The sequence below is a fragment of the Muntiacus reevesi genome, chromosome 5, assembly GCF_963930625.1.
Source record: "Muntiacus reevesi chromosome 5, mMunRee1.1, whole genome shotgun sequence".
NCBI lineage: Eukaryota > Metazoa > Chordata > Mammalia > Artiodactyla > Cervidae > Muntiacus > Muntiacus reevesi.
Window position 1 is genome coordinate 73,978,037 of NC_089253.1, and position 18,315 is coordinate 73,996,351.

General features: G+C 40.7%; 1 protein-coding gene across 4 annotated transcripts in view; it reads right to left on the bottom strand.

Moving 5' to 3' along the window:
- The window catches only part of TP53BP2 (tumor protein p53 binding protein 2), a 66,768-nt gene that overhangs the window by 12,550 nt on the left and 35,903 nt on the right, over positions 1–18,315 (bottom strand). For 3 of the 4 annotated variants that reach the window (XM_065938394.1, XM_065938396.1, XM_065938397.1), the window contains exons 4-13: positions 17,010–17,092; positions 11,972–12,073; positions 9,702–9,876; positions 8,967–9,148; positions 8,441–8,605; positions 7,830–8,058; positions 6,021–6,131; positions 5,562–5,710; positions 4,318–4,783; positions 1,849–2,624 (exon numbers count right to left, since the gene is read on the bottom strand). In XM_065938394.1, coding sequence (XP_065794466.1) covers positions 1,849–2,624; positions 4,318–4,783; positions 5,562–5,710; positions 6,021–6,131; positions 7,830–8,058; positions 8,441–8,605; positions 8,967–9,148; positions 9,702–9,876; positions 11,972–12,073; positions 17,010–17,092 — 2,438 coding nt within the window. The remainder of the gene's footprint in view (positions 1–1,848; positions 2,625–4,317; positions 4,784–5,561; positions 5,711–6,020; positions 6,132–7,829; positions 8,059–8,440; positions 8,606–8,966; positions 9,149–9,701; positions 9,877–11,971; positions 12,074–17,009; positions 17,093–18,315) is intronic. The other variant, XM_065938395.1, reaches the window with a different exon arrangement.

Below are 18,315 nucleotides of genomic sequence, written 5' to 3' on the forward strand. Positions count from 1 at the left end.
TGTTTAAGAGAATCACGCCTCAGAACTTAGAAGCACAAAATTGTTAAAAAAAAAATTATTAAGTTCTAATCTAAAACATTTCCCCTTACAACTCAATGTTCACTATCTAAAACTTTTAAACAAATGTTGACTGTAAACTAGTAGCTAAAGCAACTTTGGATAATCATTACTTTTGAATACTGCCACATTTAAAGATGCAATAAGGGATCAAATGTATAAAGCACTCAAAAAAAAAAAAGGTTTAGCAATATTTATTTATTTAAATATTTTGGCCACGTGGCATGTGGGATTCTAGTTCCCCAACAAGGGATCAAAAACCCATGCCTCTTATATGGAAGTGAGGAGTCTTAACCACTGGATCCCCAGGAAGGTCCCTAAAGCAGTTTTTTAGAAATCCTTATAAGATGCTATGTTGCCTTTGCCCAGGTTTTAAAAATTCACAGCTTGCATTCCTACTGAAATAAAATTGACTTCAAATTAAACTCTGAAAAAACCAACTTTAAAGACATTCTGGGGTTTTGATCTTCTCTTTACTTCAAAGAGGCATAATAAACTTCCAAAGAAAAGCTTAATATTTGGAAGGAGTCCGGGAGACATGCCCAAGTCAAAACATACAAAGCTTTAGAATAGCTTCATGTCATCTAAAATGTATGGGATGCGCAAAAGCAGATCTAAGAGGGAGCTTTACACACTTACCCCAGGAAACAAGAAACACCTTAAATAAACAACCTAATCTTATATCTAATGCAACTAGAGAAAGAACAAACAAAACCCTAAGTCAGCAGAAGGAATCACAAAGATTAGAGCAGGAAAGAATTAAATAGAGATAAAGAAAACAACAGGAAAGATGAATGAAACCAAAAGCTGGTTCTTCAAGAAGGTAAAATTGATCAACCTCTAGCCAGACTCATCAAGAAAAAAGGGAGAACGCGAAAATCAACAAAATTAGGAACAAAGACGAAAAGTCACCACTGACACCACAAAAATACCAAGGACCTTAAGAGGCTACTACAAACTCATGTCAATAACATGGACAACCTGGAAGAAATGGACAAATTCTTAGAAAGGTACAATCTTTCAAGGCTGAACCAGGAAGAAATAGAAAATATGAACAGACCAATTACAACTGCTGAAACAGAATAACTTAATGTCAGAGCACAAGGAAGCCTGAGGATCACCATGATACCCGGAGATTTCAAGCCAGGGTGAAGGTTAGGATGAGGCTAAACACTGTCCACCCGACTCTCTCCTAGGCCCCAATTCAAGCAGAACCCAATTCTTCCAGAACCATTCCCAATTTTATCAATGTCAGAGGTTTGAGGTTTCATCTAAGTACGACACCGAAAATCTGAAAATAAATTTCAATGCTAGAAAAAGAAAAGTTTGAAAGAGTGATGTCACCAATAAGAAGTTAAACCAGCTGCCTTATTTCACAGAGCTAAACTAATGATCAAAAATTCCAAATGCAGTCTTTTCATTCCAGTGTTGCTTCCCTAATACACATGCAACACCAGCTACAGAAGAAACAGCAGACACGGTATTTATAGGTCTAAGAACAAGACTTTTGTTTCCTTCATAAAGAAAGGAGTTCTTCCTAAAAAGTGAAAATGTTCATGATACTGAATATATTGCATTTTGATAACATTTGTAAGATCCACTCTGTGCCAAGAGAATTGCAAAATAAAAGGCAAGCTGTGGAAGACATTTGTTACAATCAGCAGTTTAAAGACAGATCTTCTTTTGTTAATGGCTCTAAGTACTCGCTGGTGTTTTGCTGAGTTGTGACCCTCAGCCACGGAGAAGGCTGTGACAAGATAAAAGCTTTCTGCAATGAAAGGTTTTACTTACAGGAGGCAGAGAAACCTGCCCGGTGATCTCAGGTGGACGCAAGCTCACAGAGTCTTCTCCTGGGCCTTCTGGTTCCCCAGATGGGTACGGCGGGGGTGGGTAGGGGGGGTACTCCTCCAGGTACACTTCCAGCAGAGGGGGCGCCTCTGGGTTTGGTTCTTCCACGCTGTTCTGGAAATTCGGGCTGCTGTCTGGGACTCCTTCAGGCACATACTCGAGGCCTGGAGGAGGAGCTGGCGCGTCACTGCTCTCTGTACTGGCGCTCCCAGCCTCCTCCGGGGACGCCGGCTCAGGAACCAGAGGGACCACCTCCTTCTCTGGCTCCACAGGCAAATACGGATTCTGGATCTCCAGCGGGCTTTCCGGGCTGGCAGTCCCAGAAGCAGACTTGGATGGGTAAGCTGGGACAGAAATGGTCTCCATGGCGGCGATGGTGGTCCTCTGATAGAGAAGTTTCTGAATATTCGGCCCATTAGGACCCTCGGGTTCTGTAATAGAGCTGCGCTTCTTTAGCGGCCGGGGTGCGTTCGACAGTTTCTTTCGTAGGGCTTCGAGGTCAGCATCACTCTGGTTTCGGTAAGGATTAGATAGGAAAGGCAGTAATTTGGTCGGGCTGAGCGGCCGAGGAATCCTTTCATTTTCATGGGTCTCCTGAACTGAAGAAACAGGCTCTGTTTCGGGTTCTGGGCTGCCAGGTTTGCCCTGGTTATTGGAATAAACGTTCTCTGGGGGCTGCTGTTGGTTCTGAGCAGCGGCAATCACAGGCTTGCCATACACTAATTGGAATTGGGGGGGAAAAAAGCCTTGATTAATATTAAACAAAACTAGCAAATAACAGAAAGAAGTAACAATAATTAAAGCCTTCTTTAATTTCATAGTTATTATATCAATACCCTTCAATACAACTAATTTTTTAAAATAACAAACAGAGCAAGGTTTCCACCTTTGCATAATACATTTATGGTAGAATCAAAGCCTCACTGATTGTAAACAGGCCTCATTATTTTATATATCAATAAGAAAACGCTGCCAAGTACAACTGTAAGAAATCACTTACATAGCATCCACATTTAAAATGTTGAAATGTAAAATACATAAATAAATAAAATGTCAAACTGTGAAAAGGATTTAGAATCAATGAAAACTGGTGATCCTTTCATGTGTCCAAACTTAAACATCCGTGATCCCATCTTTTACAGTTTTCAAAAGTAAATCAATGTGAGAAATCATCTGGCTCACAAAATTATTAATAACCACCTATATGGAAATGGTGTTCCACTCCAGTGTTCTTGCCTGGAGAATCCCAGGGACAGAGGAGCCTAGCGGGCTGTCGTCTATGGGGTCGCACAGAGTCGGACACGACTGAAGCGACTTGGCAGCAGGAGCAGCATATTTACCAAAACGAGTCCCCTTAGACAGTCTATCATCATTATCTAATTCCCAAATTATTATATGAGCAGTTCACACCAAAGACTCATGAAAAGAGAAAGATGAAGTATGTATACAAATTCTCTGCTGTGTAATTACTTCCACAACATTTGGGGCCACAATCACATGTTTATTTCGTAGTTAGAAAGCCTTTTCATTCATTTAGAACATACTGAATTTTATTCTAGTCCCATAAAGTAATGACTCTTGAAAGGATTCAACAAATGACCAGACCATGTACATTTAACACAAAGTAATCTTTTGATGTTTTATATTTAAGTAGTAGCTGTGTCCTCATTAGAACAACTTAAAATATAGTAGAGAGCATAAAAAAAAAACCCACAACAAAGCCATTCACAGAGGCAGCTGTCCAATCCTCTATGCCCCAAGAACGTCTGGTCAGACCTTGAGCGAAGACATAGCATTCTGCATGGTAATTACCCACAGGCACTCTTTCCCACTCACCAAGGGGCTTGTCCGTGAACAGGAAACCAACACACACGGGAAATTCAACACAGGAGGTGATGTCATCCCTACAGGTTTTACTTATCTATTTCATTCATTTATTTCATTTTACTCATATTTTATTTTATCTACCTATCATTTTCAGCTACCATAAGAGCTGGCATTTAGCACAAACTCCTTTAAACTCCCCATGCAGAACAGGAAAAAAATCAAAGTGAAGTCAGTCACTCAGCTGTGTCTGACTCTTTGCGACCCCATGGACTGTAACCCACCAGGCTCCCCTGTCCTGGGGATTCTCCAGACCAGAATACTGGAGTGGACAGCCATTCCCTTCTCCAGGGGATCTTCCCAACCCAGGGATCAAACCCAGGTCTCCTGCTTTGCAGGCAGATTCTGTACCATACGAACCACCAGGGAAGCCCTATGCGGAAGAGAAGCCATACTGAAATAAAACTCTTAGGACAAAAGCAGCAGTCAAAGCAGGTACAAGTCACCGTGCTGTTTACAGAGAGAGGGCAGCTCCAGCGAAGGGCAGAAACACATCCACGCAGGTGAAGATGAGATCCAGAATCTTACCGCTTGGAAAGTGGGGTGCTCGGGGATGGGGCTTGGTCAGCGCGCTCTGCACGGCCTGTTGGAAGTTTTTCCCAGGAGCCTGGTGCTGTGTGTACATGGAGTATATGGAGCTGGCGGCCACCATCTGGGGTTTTCTGAAGGGTGGAAGGAGGGCATCCTTGGAAGGTTGAGGCGTGAAGGGTCGGACAGCGGCAGCAGGGGGACTCTCTTGCTTAGAACCTGGAGGAAGGGTCTGGTCTGCTGGGCCCACTGAAGGCCCGCTGGGGGCCAGCAGGACCCTCTGCTGCTGCACTGTGGGTTTAGGTTTACCTCCCATGGATGCAACAGCTGCTGACAACTGCGGAGCAGTTCCGTCTGGCTTCATGTCGGATGATGACTGGTTAGTTTGTCCAAAATAAGGCAAATTTATCTGTTTTGGTTTTGATGGGACAGGAGGTGGTACCTTAGCCACATTTTTATTTGCAGCCTGTAAACACACACACACACATACATACAATTAAAATATTGTATAATTGGGTACATGGAATGTTCTAGATAACCTAAATTTTACAAGCATCAATATAGACCGAAAAGACTAGCTCTACATTGAAAGGTCATTAAAAAGTTTTAGATCTCTGAGTTTAATCACATGTAAAAGGACCTTCAGTAATGTAATACAAATCCTATCTGGTATGACTTCCTCTGAGTCACGCCTTCCTACTGGGGCAACTGTTTAAAGTGTCCACTTGAAAACCTTTAATTGCCATTTTACATATTCACAGATGGCACCAGTAACTGAAAACCATTCCTGTTCAATGGAACTTTATGCAATCTGGGCCATGTTGTAAAAAGAAAAAAAAAAACAAAAAAACCCTAACTGGATCACACAGCCACAGCCTGGTGGTCAAAGGTTGGGATTCTAACAGTTATGGAAGATTTACCATCAAATTGCTTGATATTGCCTTAACCCCAAATTTTGAAGAGACAACGTAACTAAGCAGTGTGAACACAATGTTCTTTAATGCACTTGTATTTTTTAGAGAGTCACACAAAATAAGATCCACAAGCCAGTCAGTCATACTCCTCCTGTATGATGGGAGACCACAAATACACTCAAGTAACAGAGCTGAAAATAGCAGAATGCAGTTGTATTTTCTAATCTTCCAGACTTTGTTTCTTTATTCTCCCTCACATTAATACTTTCTCTTTTGAAAAATGCACAAAGAATTACTATAAAATGTTAAAATTGGGACGTCCTCACATACCTGAGCATCCCGCAGGATATCTTCACTGCTCTGGTTCTTCCTCAGGGTACCGAAGGCAGGTGGGGCGGCAGACTGGTCCACAGTGTCAAACATCGAAAAGGGACGCACTTTCTTCTCCTTCTCCCTCAACGGAACCTCTCCATCATCCACTGAAGAAGACAGGAAAAAAAAATCACTCTAATAATCAAACTACTTGTGATAAAAATTTCTCACTCATGTTACTCTCTCCACAATCTCTTTGAAATCCTATAGTCATTAAATGCTCTATCTTTAAGTTGATTAAGGAATAACCCCATACTACAATGCTCGTACCTTAATTCCCTGGCTAAAGGAAGCTGTTCTGGAAATAAACATGGTCCCTGGTTTTAACACACTAAAAAGTAGGTATCTAAAAAAGAATACTTAGAGCCCTCAGATGGCCAAAAGAGAAAACTCAGGAACAGCACAAGTAAACCTCACCTTGGTCTGGAACATTCCCGGAGCTTTTAGACACAGAGGCAGAGGCTTGGCTAGAGAAAAGATCTGCATTTGGAGGAGTCCAATCGGGGCCAAGCAGATGGATTTTAGAGCCTAGAACACAGAAAAGTAGCTACAATAACCCAGCATGCTAAGGAGATTTTTAATGGTTCCCTTTGCTGCTAAGACCTTTAATCTTGTGAAAGTCGTTCAGCTGTGTCTGACTCCTTGCAACCCCATGGATTATACATATACAGCCCATGGAATTCTCCAGGCCAGAATACTAGAGCGGGTAGCCTTTCCCTTCTCCAGGGGATCTCCCCAACGCAGGGATCGAACCCAGGGCTCCCGCATTTTAGGCAGATTCTCTACCAGCTAAGCCACAGGAAAGCCCTTAATCTCTAAAAATTGGTTTAAATCTCAGACTCATGACAAGCCCAGTAAACTTACTTAGAAACATCAGACTTTAAACTTGTATTAACAACCTAAGCGTGTTCTCGCTTACTTTAAATAATCACAATCAGCACAGAGTCTGCTTGAAGCAGCAAGGACACGACTTCTCACAGGGTAAGAAAACATCACCATCACACCCAGAAAACAACTTCCAATTTAGCAAACCAAGGGCTCGCTGGTGTGTCTTACGTAACCACCACAAGTGATGCACGCACAACGAAAGCAAAAACGCAGGCTTTCAGTCCATGATTCTGACCACAGTCTTGAATAAATCAAAACATTCAAGTGTTTTCTAAACCGGCATTTAAGTTTCAAAACCACAGCTTTTCTTTTACATAAGTAACTCTTTCTACAATAAAACCCAGACTACATAGCACTACTGCGTCACAGTGGTAATTACAGCAAAATAATAAATAATTTTAAAGTTAGCTATTATTTACACATGATAGTGGCTAGGGAAAAGACACAAATCTATTTTTTTCTCCTGAATATTAAGCTCATTAAAGGATATTTTCACCCAGCTTTTCCTACAACTCTCCTTTCATTTTCTCCTCTAATTAATATAAAACTCTGGCATGCACCCCCACCCTCCAAAATACCTGAGGACTACACAGAGAAAGCAAAGGTCACTAACACAAGGAGCCTCTATTACCTTCACTTTTTAAAAAAAATTATTTTTTTTTAATTGAAGGATAATTGCTTTACAGAATTTTGTTGTCTTCTGTCAAACCTTAACATGAATCAGCCATAGGTATACAATATCCCCTTCCTTTTGAACCTCCCTCCTTTTACCTTCACTTTTCTCTCCCAGTGTTTCCTTTTATTCCTTTTATTCTAAATGTTATCCGTAGGCAAATTCTCACCCAGAAGCACATACGAACAGTAAACACCAACGATCAACAGAGCGGACCCACCACCTCACAGTCTATGGAGATGATACCACTAACAGATATCTGGCCTTTTTACACAATAGGGAAAGTTCTCAAGTTGTTAACATCAGATCAAAATTTCTTTATTAATGAGTGAAACCAATTTTTACGTTTTCAAAAACCTGATGTTTTATTTCATTTCCTGAGCAGAACTATATTATTGAGCATTAAGAAAATTATCATTTCTTAACCCCAAAGAATACAAGGAGGTTTTTAGAACTTCAACATGAACAAGCAATATATAGGAAGACACCTTTTAAAACTCAAAACTTGGGGGGAAAAAATTTAAATAAAAAAAAAGACTTGCTGTGACGCACAAATAAAAGAAAGGTATACAAAAATAAATAAATAAAACTCAAACTTGAAGGGAAATCACAGTGAGGAGGGGAACAGCTAGGCCATGGAAGGACTAGGAAGTGCCTGGTTTTACCTTTTGCTTGCGAAGAGGCCCCAGATCTCATGTTGGGCAGCGTCTGGACTTTCATGGGCCCCTCGGAAGCCTGCGTGGCCCCGGGCCCGTCGGGCAGGGCTGGCTTCACCAGAAGTTCAGGCCGCGACGGGATCCGGGGCATAGTCGACGACTGGATGTAGGGACCGACCGCCGCCACGCGACTCGGCCCCGACGCCCCCGGCTGGGGCACGTGTCCATCAGACGAGACCTTGTTCAGAGAAAGCACGGGGCCTTTCGCATTGCAAGTCAGGCCGGATCCAACTCAGAAAAGCCCGTGACACCGTGATCATTTTAACTGCTAAAATCCAGCACTTTCAAGATCTAGCCATCGAGTGTACCAGAAACGTCCCCCGACAAAAACACCCCCGGGTGAAGTCTCACCCACACTTCATTACAAGAATTAGAAAGAAGAGCAGAGCTACGGAGGGGATAATGTTAAAAGTACAAGAAAAGGGGACTCTCTTGCAAGGAGCCCCAGGCCCTGTCTCTCTGCCGAGCATGCACCCAGCAGTGTTTCTGAAATCCGCAAGCACCGGCCTCACTGGGATGGTCACTGTCCCCCCCCCGGCCCCGGCCAACCGCGCACTTACAGGAAGGTTCTCTTTCTGCTGCAGGGCCGCCTTCTTCTTCCACAGCCGGTCCCTGAGCTCATTAACACGCTTGTCCATCACCGCCACTTCTGAATTGCGCTTATTCAAACACTCCCTCTGTTGTTGCAGCTTGGCATTCTGCTCCTGGTTCAGTTTGTTTCTTAACTGAATAAAATTAGGGGAGAAAAAGGTAGCCAAGGAGTAGGCAGAAAAATTTCTCAAACAGATAATCACACGGTTCACTATTATATAATTTCTAAAAATGTAAGGTCCCTCCACACTTCTCATCTCATGGTTTAAAATGAAGTGTTAGACCACCAGCTGTGGTCACAATGAAGGCCTCAAGTTTCCTGTTTGAGGTATCATAAAGTTTATTCTGGATTCTGTGGAGTTTAGGTCTTCCTCCCCATCCCTGTCCCTTTAAGGAAAAGAGGTGGAATTCCAGGACTTCCTGCCCTGTATGTGGACAATGCTGTGGTGCTGGAGAAGAGGTGCCACTGAAATGTCACAAGAGGCCACTGTTTACCTGAAGCTCCTTGTAGAGCCGATCGAGCTCAGCCACCGCGGACTGGTTGTCATGGTGACCGTCAATCCTGCCATTCTTCAGCATCTCCAGTTGTCTCGTAAGTTCCTCTACTTTTGACACAGCCAGAACAAGCTCCCTCTGCTTTTGCTGGAACAAACTATTCATCTGTTCAATTTCCTCCACTAAAAGAAGAACAAGAAAAGCAACAGTTGTTGAAAAGAAAAATGAGAAGGGATCGCTTCCCGGGCAACCTAAGATGTACCATAAACTTTCTCATAAAAAGCAAAGAAAATTTTCAGAAATGTCCTAGAACCAACCGATTCCTTTATAAGCAACTGAAACCAACAAAGATATCTATAAACCAAATCACTAAAGTTTTAATTAAAATGGTATTATAATCAATGGAGCTATTAATATGAATAAAAATCCTTGCCTTCATTGAAGCTTCAGTCACAAAAATATTTTGAGAGACAGAAAAAAAAAATACTACTACTTAAAAGCAACCTTGTCTAAAACATTCAATAACTGAATTCAATTCAGGGGAACCAGCAGCTTCAAAACTTCAATGAATTATACTTTTCCCAAAAAATCCTTTTAAAGTGACCTACATACAAAGACTCATCTTAGTCCTCTTACTTACTACGAATTTACACAAACTTCCTACACCAGGGTTTTTCTACACGCAAACAGTTTGTGGCATTTGGCACTGAAGTAAACTTACTGGGAGCAACTCACCAAGTTTCCCATTGCTTAGCCTCTTCTGTTCCACGTGGCCTTTAAGTGCTCTCACTTTTTTCAGCTTCGCTTCCTGATTCTCAGCTATTTCTTTGAGCCTCTTAAGCTTTTCTTGTTCAGCTGCTTGTTGCTGTTGACGCTGATCTTGCTGTTTCAAAAACTTCAAGCGCTGTTCCTAAAGATATAAGCCATCATCAAACTTGTCATTTTAAACAGCAGACCACTAACCTACAATCACACCCTGATTGACGTATTATCTATGGCATCGCTCTGGTCTTACCATCTGTCCTCACCCTGCCATCAGAACCACCTGGGGAGTTTGTGAAAAACACGCTCCCGAGCTCAACCCTAGAATCTGCTTCTTAAGGCGGTAAGATCCAGGAATCAGCACTATTATCCAAATGGTCTTTTTGCAGCAAGCAAGCAGTGATCTGTGAACTAGTTTTCATGAGCTGCAGCCATTAATTTTAAGAAGGAGCTCATGCAGAGATGGGAGGCGATAAAAGAAAGTTATTAAATGACACACTTTGAAGTTAAATTTGGATTCAGACTCAAGCTCTGCCACTTATTAGCTATGAGACTTTGGGGCAAATTATATAACCTCATTGACTCTACAAGTCTGTGTCTTCACCTATAAAATGAGATGATCACTAGTCCCTCTAGGGCTGCAGTGAGGATTCAATGCAACGTGCAATGGAAATCTCTGTGAACAGCATCTTACATAGTTAGGGCACACTCGGTACCCTTAGTAAAGAGCCAAAGAACCACTTTCTAAAGAATGCCTGTAGAAAACTGCAATTATGCAACTTACAATTTTATTCCTATTATATCTAAAATTTCAACTGAGGATAACAGAGCCACACAATTTATACTCAAGAGTAAACTTCTCAAATCTGTGTGGCTAACACATACAAGAACACAGTTTCAAAATAAGGCCTTGATTTTGAAGATTTATTCTGTTAACAATCGAATTTTTTATTTGAACATTCATGTCCTTGCTACTCAAGGAATGCTGCATCAGCACCACATGGGATCACATCAGAAATGCAAAATGTCAGACCCCCAACCTCCACCGACTGAATCAGAACGTGCATTTTTAACAAAATCCCTAGGTAATTCATATGCACATTAAAGTATGAGAAGCAATGTTACACAGGATTTTGAAAAAGCTGGTGTCTAGCATCAAAAGTAGAAAAGGATGCATAGGTACATTTGGTGCCAGTAATCCTCTGATGTATAAAAAAATAGCTATTGAATACCTTTAAATATTATGTTTTCTATGTGGGAACCATATGGAAAAGTTTGATTTGTAACTTCAATACATATTTTAAGTGTTAAAAAAGAAAAGAAAAGGATGCATAAGAACCCTAAGAAGTATTACAAGGAAGGCCACAGTGCGTGCAAAGAATGACACTGAAAAATCCCTGGCCATCACTTCAAAGCCGTGCTGGGGACCTTGCTACTCAAACCCTCAGGTGTCCACCCCAGTGTCAGTGAACTTACAGACCCTCAAAGACTGGTCGGCAAAGACACTGAGTGTTTAGACCAGGGCTGACAGACTATACAGCCTATTGTCTGTGTTCGTAAGCAAAGTTCTCTTGGCACATGGCCACATCCATTCGTTTACCTATTGTTTATGGCTGCTTTCCAGCCACAAACGCAGAGCTGAAACTGCACAGCCTGCAAAGCCTAAAATATTTCGGCCCTTCAGAAAGTCTGACGACATCTGGTTTAGACTATTAGCCCAAGGCTGGCAGGAGCACCTGCAGGAAGACTAGTTTTGAGAGTAATGGAGAAACTTCCCATATTTTCTCTGTTCAAGGAGAGGACAAGCTTTAATTTGTGGGTGGAGAATGTCCCCAAGTAGAGGCAAGCAGCCTGTTATCGGTGCCAAGTAGCAGCTGGGGACAGGTGAGCAAGAGGAGACTTTGAAGTTCCTCCTGATTCAAGATGAAGTCAGCCCAGACTAGCGCCTGCAAGCAAAGCTGAAAGGCTCTTTACACCTTCCCTGTTTTACTGACACTCAGCATAGCGTGGTTAACTTTGATCAGGATCGGGGCGAGGAGGATCTAAAACAACTGAATGATTTCAGGATTTCTACAAAACGCTACAGTGAAGAGAAGAAAGCACCACACGGCAGATACCTGTCAGGCTGATGTTATCAACTTATATCTGAGGGAACCGGCTTACTAGCAAGGGTGGAGTGCAAACAGCTTTACTTACACATGAACGGGAGTGGCCTGCTAGGTCTCTGAAAACATGGCCATTACCTTAGTGGCCAGCATTTGTTGCTGGGCCTCAATCTGTTGCTGCTGGCGGGATGCCATTTCCTGAAGTTCAGCAAGTGTCAGATCCATTCTAGGACTATTAACCTACCAAAAAAAGTGCAAATACTCCAACTCAGTATAAAATGATCATGGAGGCTCCTCCCTCAAATCATGCAATCATGACAAAATTATTTGGCTATTTTTCTCCCATCATATTAAAGAAGTCATTAATTTTATATTAATATTCCCATATTGACTTAATAAGATTTAAAACATAATGATACACAGACTCTTTTAAGCTGTAAATTTAAATTAAATAGTTTCAGTACTGACACAAATGGAACAATTTGGAATCACCTTGTTCTGTAGTTAAATTAGGAAGGCAGTGTTTGACCATATCAAACATGATGTTGGGGTATTGGCAGCAAACTTAGAATACAGCCATGAAAACACTCTTTAAAAAATGCAACACTGGAATTTAAAAAATTCAAGATACAGTAGGTCATCAGAGACAAAGCAAGATGTCTACTATACTCCCTAAACATCCATTCGACATGGTCCTAAGAGGTTCTGGCTAGAAAGAAAGGAAGGCAAGAAGAAAGAAACTATATCCAGATTGCAAAGGGAAAAATCTTCTGTCTTTACTCAAAGACAATATAATCATCTATGAAGAAAAGTCTATAGAATCTATAAAAAGCTACCAGAACTAATAAGTTATTTAGCAAGAATGCAGGCTAAAACATCAATATGCCAAAATCAACTACATCTCTATACATTAGCAACACCCAGAAACTGAAAAAAGAAATTTTTTAATATCATTAACAGCATAAAAACCATGAAGCACTCAAGAATAAATCTGACAGATGCTCAGGCCTGACACTGAAAACTTCAAAACATGGCTGAGAGAGAGAAGACCTATCTGGGGAGGAATACTGTGGTGCCTGTGAACTAAAAAGCTCAATACTGTCACGATCGCAATGTTTCCCACACTGGCCTACAGAGTCAAGAGAATACCCACCCAAATCCCAGCAGGCTTTTTTAATAAACAAATAAATCAATTGGCAAATTCTACAATTTCATATGGAAGTACAAATGATACAGAATAGCCAAAACAACTTCGAAAAGAAGAGAGAAAACATACGCTGCCTGACTTCAAGACTAACCACACTTTAGTAATCAATACATTGTGTTACTGATATCATGCTAGATAAACAGATCAATGAAACAGAAGACAGAGTACAAAAACAGACCCACACATACACTGGTAATTGATTTAAGAGAACAGGCAATTGAGTAGAGAAAGAATAGTCTTTTCAACAGATATTGCTTGTACAACCGGATATCCATACACAATAAACAAAATGCACTTCTCTCACAATACATGCAAATGTTAATTCAAAATGGATCCTAAACTCACATGTAAGATCTAAAACTTCTAAGTTGATTAATTATACTGTATTAAAGTCATAGACTGGGAAAAATATTTGCCAATTATCTAATAAAAAACCTTGGATCCAGCATATATAAAGAACTCTTAAACTCAATAATAAGGAAGCAAACAACCCAATCATGAAAAAGATAAGCAAAAGAGGTGAACAGGAAGTTCCCTAGTGGCCTAAAGGTTAGGATTCAGTTATTTCACTGCCATGGCCTGGATTCAAAACTTGGCTGGGAAAGTGAAATCCCAAAAGCCCTGCAACATGATAAAAAAAAAAAAAGAAGTGAACAAATATTAACACTTCACTAAAGACAATATATGAATGGCAAATAAGCACATGATGGATGCCCAATACCATTAACCATCAGAGAAATACAAAATAAAACCAGAATGTACTACCACCACACACCTAGCAGAAGCCAACATTAAAAGGACTGACCATACCAAATGTTGGCAAGGATGTGGAAAAACTAGAACTCTCTGATGAGGACGATAAAACAATCACTTTGGAAATCAGTCTGACAGCTTCTTAAAAAGTTAACAAATGAACCAACCATTCTACTCCTAAGTATTTACTTAAGAGAAATATTAATAAAAGCATATGTCCATACAAAGATGTATACCCAAGTACGTATCACAGCATGATACAGAATAACTGTAAACAATCAAAATGTCCATCAACAGAGGAATGGATAAGGAGTGGTATAACCAGACAACAGAATATCTCTCAGCAATACAAAGGAATCAACTACTGATACACAACAAAATGAATAAACCTCAAACTATTTATCCTGAGCAAATTCAGACAGAAAGAGTATATACTGAATGACTCCATTTATCCTAGATTCTGGAAAACAAAACTAATTTATGCTGACAGACAGCAGACCACCTAGCAGTCCCCTGAGGATGGGAAGGGAGGCAAGAAGGAACGATTACAAAAGAATATAAGGAAACTTTTTTGGGCGGGTGATCGAATATGTTATCTTGATTATGGCGACAGCTTCAGAGATGTACACAAGTCAAAACTCATCAAAATGTATACCCAGCATGTGAGCAGCTTGTTTGTTGTCGTGTTGTGTTAATCACTTTTTTTGAAATTTTTAAAGTTGCTCAGTCATGTCTGACTCTTTGCGACCCCATGGACTGTAGCCTACCAGGCTCCTCCCTCCATGGGATTCTCCAGGCAAGAATACTGGTGTGGGTTGCCGTTTCCTTCTCCAGAGGATCTTCCCGACTCAGGGATCAAACCCGGGTCTCCTGCATTGCAGGCAGACACTTTAACCTCTGAGCCACCAGGGAAGCCCAAAAGTGAAGTCGCTCAGTCGTGTCCGACTCTTTGCGATCCCGTGGACTGTAGCCTACCAGGCTCCTCCCTCCATGGGATTCTCCAGGCAAGAATACTGGAGTGGGTTACCATTTCCTTCTCCAGGGGATCTTCCCAACCCAGGGATCGAACCCAGGTCTCCCTCATTAGAGGCAGACGCTTTAACCTCTGAGCCACCAGGGAAGCCCACTTAGTCATGGCCAACTCTTTGCGACCCCACAGAGCCTGCCAGGCTCCTCTGTCCATGGAATTCTCCAGGCAAGAACTCTGGAGGGTGTTGCCATTCCCTTCTCCCAGGGATCTTCCCGACCCAGGGACTGAATGAACCCAGGTCTCACACATTGCAGGCAGATTCTTTACCATCTGAGCCACCAGGGAAGCGCTATGCGTAATTTATTACATGTCAATTATATATTAATAAAGACATTACTTAAAAGCCCAGTGAAGGGGGCTTCCCTGGTGGCTTAGTAGTGAAGAATCCACCTGCCAATGCAGGAGATACAGGTTTAATCCCCAGTCTGGGAAGATCCCACATGCTACGGAGCAACTAAGCCTGTGTGCCACAAATATTGTTGAGCCTGTGCCCTAGAACCTGGGAACCGCAACTAGTGAAGCCTGTGGGCCATAGAGTCCATACTCTGCACAACAGAAGTCACTACAATGAAAAGCCCACACAATGCAACTAGACAGGAACCCCTACTTGCTGCAATGAGAGAAAAGTCCAAGCAGCAACAAATACCCAGAACAGCCAATAAATAAATTAAAAAAAAAAAATTTTAAGTTTCCAAGCTACCACTGTGGGGGGCAATGGTTTGATCCCTAGTTGGAGAACTACAATTTTGCATGTCTCATGGCAAGGCCAAAAAATAAATAAATCATTAAAAAAAAATAAAAATCCAGTGATGGGGAAAGATACATTGTGTCAAGATACACTGAAATCTCATTAACAGTCAGACCATTTTTGTTATCCTCATATCAGCCTTTCATCACTAAGATAACTATGAGATCAAAGAAGAGAAATAGGAAGAATTTGGGGAAGGTGGAATAAAAGCAGTGTGGGTTGGAGAGGTAATTTAGCTAATCCCTAACAAGGTTAAAAATTCTACGCTCTGAAAAGAAAATGTCTACAAGGAGTCCCAAAGACACCTGCTAAAATTCATATGCAATAGCAAGAGCATTAATATATCATTAATGCTAAAAGCAATAACAGCAACAAATAAAATCACCAAAAAAACAAATACTTCCTCGAACTTATTCAATACTTGTTCTGTATTTGTGATATATCCAGCATCTGACTCCTTTTAACAGCCATGTTCTTGTTGTACAGTCATGAAGTTGTGTCTCTCTGTGACCCTATGGACTTCAGCAGTCCAGGCTTCTCTGTCCTACACTATCTTTCAGAGTTTGTTAAAATTCATGTCCATTGAGTCAGTGATGCAATGTAACCATTTCATCCTGCCACCCTTTCTCCTTTTGCCTTCAATCATTCTCAGTATCAGGGTCTTTTCCAGTGAGTCAACTCTTCACATCAGGTGGGCAAAGTACTGAAGCTTCAGCTTCAGCATCAGTCCTTCCAATGAACATTCAGGGTTGATTTCCCTTAGGATTGACTGGTTTGATCTCCTTACAGTCCAAGGGACTCTCAAGAGTCTTCTCTAGCACCACAGTTCAAAAGCATCAATTCTTTGGCACTCAGTCTTCATGGTTCAACTCTCCCATCCAAACACGACTACTGGAAAAACTACAGCTTTGACTATATAGACATTTGTCACCAAAATGATGTCTCTGCTTTTTCAACTGCTGTCTAGGCTTGTCACAGCTTTCCTTCCAAGGAGCAACCGTCTTTTCGTTTCATGGCTGAAGTCACCATCCACAGTGATTCTGGAGCCCAAGAAAATAAAATCTGTCATTGCTTCTACTTTTTCCCTTTCTCTGTGCCATGAAGTGATGGGCCCAGATGCCAAGACTTTGTTTTTTGAATGTTGAGTTTCAAGCCAGCTTCTTCACTCTCCTCTTTCACCCTCATCAAGAGGCTCTTTAGTTCCTCTTCACTCTCTGCCATTAGAATGGTATCATCTGCATATCTAAGGTTGTTGGATATTTCAACGACCATAGAGATCATTAATCACTTTCTCATGAAATAAATTTAAAATAAGCCTTTAAAAAAGGGCTGCTCTTAATCACCTACTGAATAAAAAAGTAACAGTGAATGAAATTAAAAGTTAAAAAAAACAGCATCACTGTGGTCCAAACACAAATGGGTAACAATGATCACTTACGCCATTCTCCTTTCTTCGATGTTCACCTGGAACTTTTACACCATTTCTTTTTAAACTTGGATCCTGAGACCTTGGTCCACTCACTAAGCACAAAATTCAAAAAGGATGCATTAACACTAGGAGGTGACAGATATTTTAAGTACCAGTTCATTTCTCAGTTATGTTATTAATGTTCTCTAATACTTTAAGTTGAAAATATACTTAAAATATCAATACTTTCTAATACCAATGAAGTTAAGGTCTCACAGATTCAACCTGTTCTAGAAAACTTTACTTGGAACAGTGAATGGTCAGCACTAGAAAATGCCACATGCTAATCATTCCCTAGAAAAGCTGCATGAGTCAGGTGCTAAAGGAGAAAAATTAAGAATATAAATATACTTCTTATTATGGGTCATTCATACCATTTGCCTACAGTGTCTGTTCCCAGTTCTCTATTTAGCTACTCAGAAATAAAATTGGGAATAGTCTCACTGAAAGAAATAGGTGAAAATTAATCAACCCACCCTTGTACTCATTAAAGTGTTTGTAACTTCCACGGGAAGGAAGCAATTGAAACAGAACAAGTAGTGTTTCGAATTTTGCGGTAATTCCTAAGTACTAGCAAGTACTTCCCCATTTAAGTAAAAAAATTTCATTTTCTTAGTGTGGCAAAGTACTAGTTGGCAAACATTCTACATTCTGCTATTTTAGGTAAAAAGAACCTTTCAGGTCCAAATATATGTTTCTCAGTGTCACTTAATGTATCATGATGAGAAAAGTTTTAACTTAAACTGATAAATTGCAAAATATGAAAGAGAGTTTCTTAAATACATGAAATTAAGCTCATAACTGTACTTCCCAGATGTTACAGAAAAAATACTAAACTATTTCCCAAGAAGTTTTAGATTAAAATTTCTTCTGAATCAAATGTTTGTTGTATCTGCCTGGAAGCTTGGCACAAATTCCCACAAATAAGTAAATAAATATGTCTATCCTCAGAGCCACATATCACACTTATACCTAATTCCAACATTTTTTCAGCTTTACTTTTAAAACTGTTCATTTTTCTGGCAAAATAGCTCAGGTACCTGTCACAATATTTCTGCTAGAAAAAAGAAAAATCTATCATTCAGGAATAATTGCTTTCTTTGCTGCCTCCAAGAGAGAGCAACTGAACTTGCATGTTCAGTCACATAATTAGAATAAAAAGCAAGAGCTTTGAAAATAATGTCATATTAAAAAAAGACAAAAAGGTAATGGATTTCCATGGTGGTGGGCCAGAGGTTGACTCAGCGCCTTCACTGAAGGGGGCATGGGTTTGACC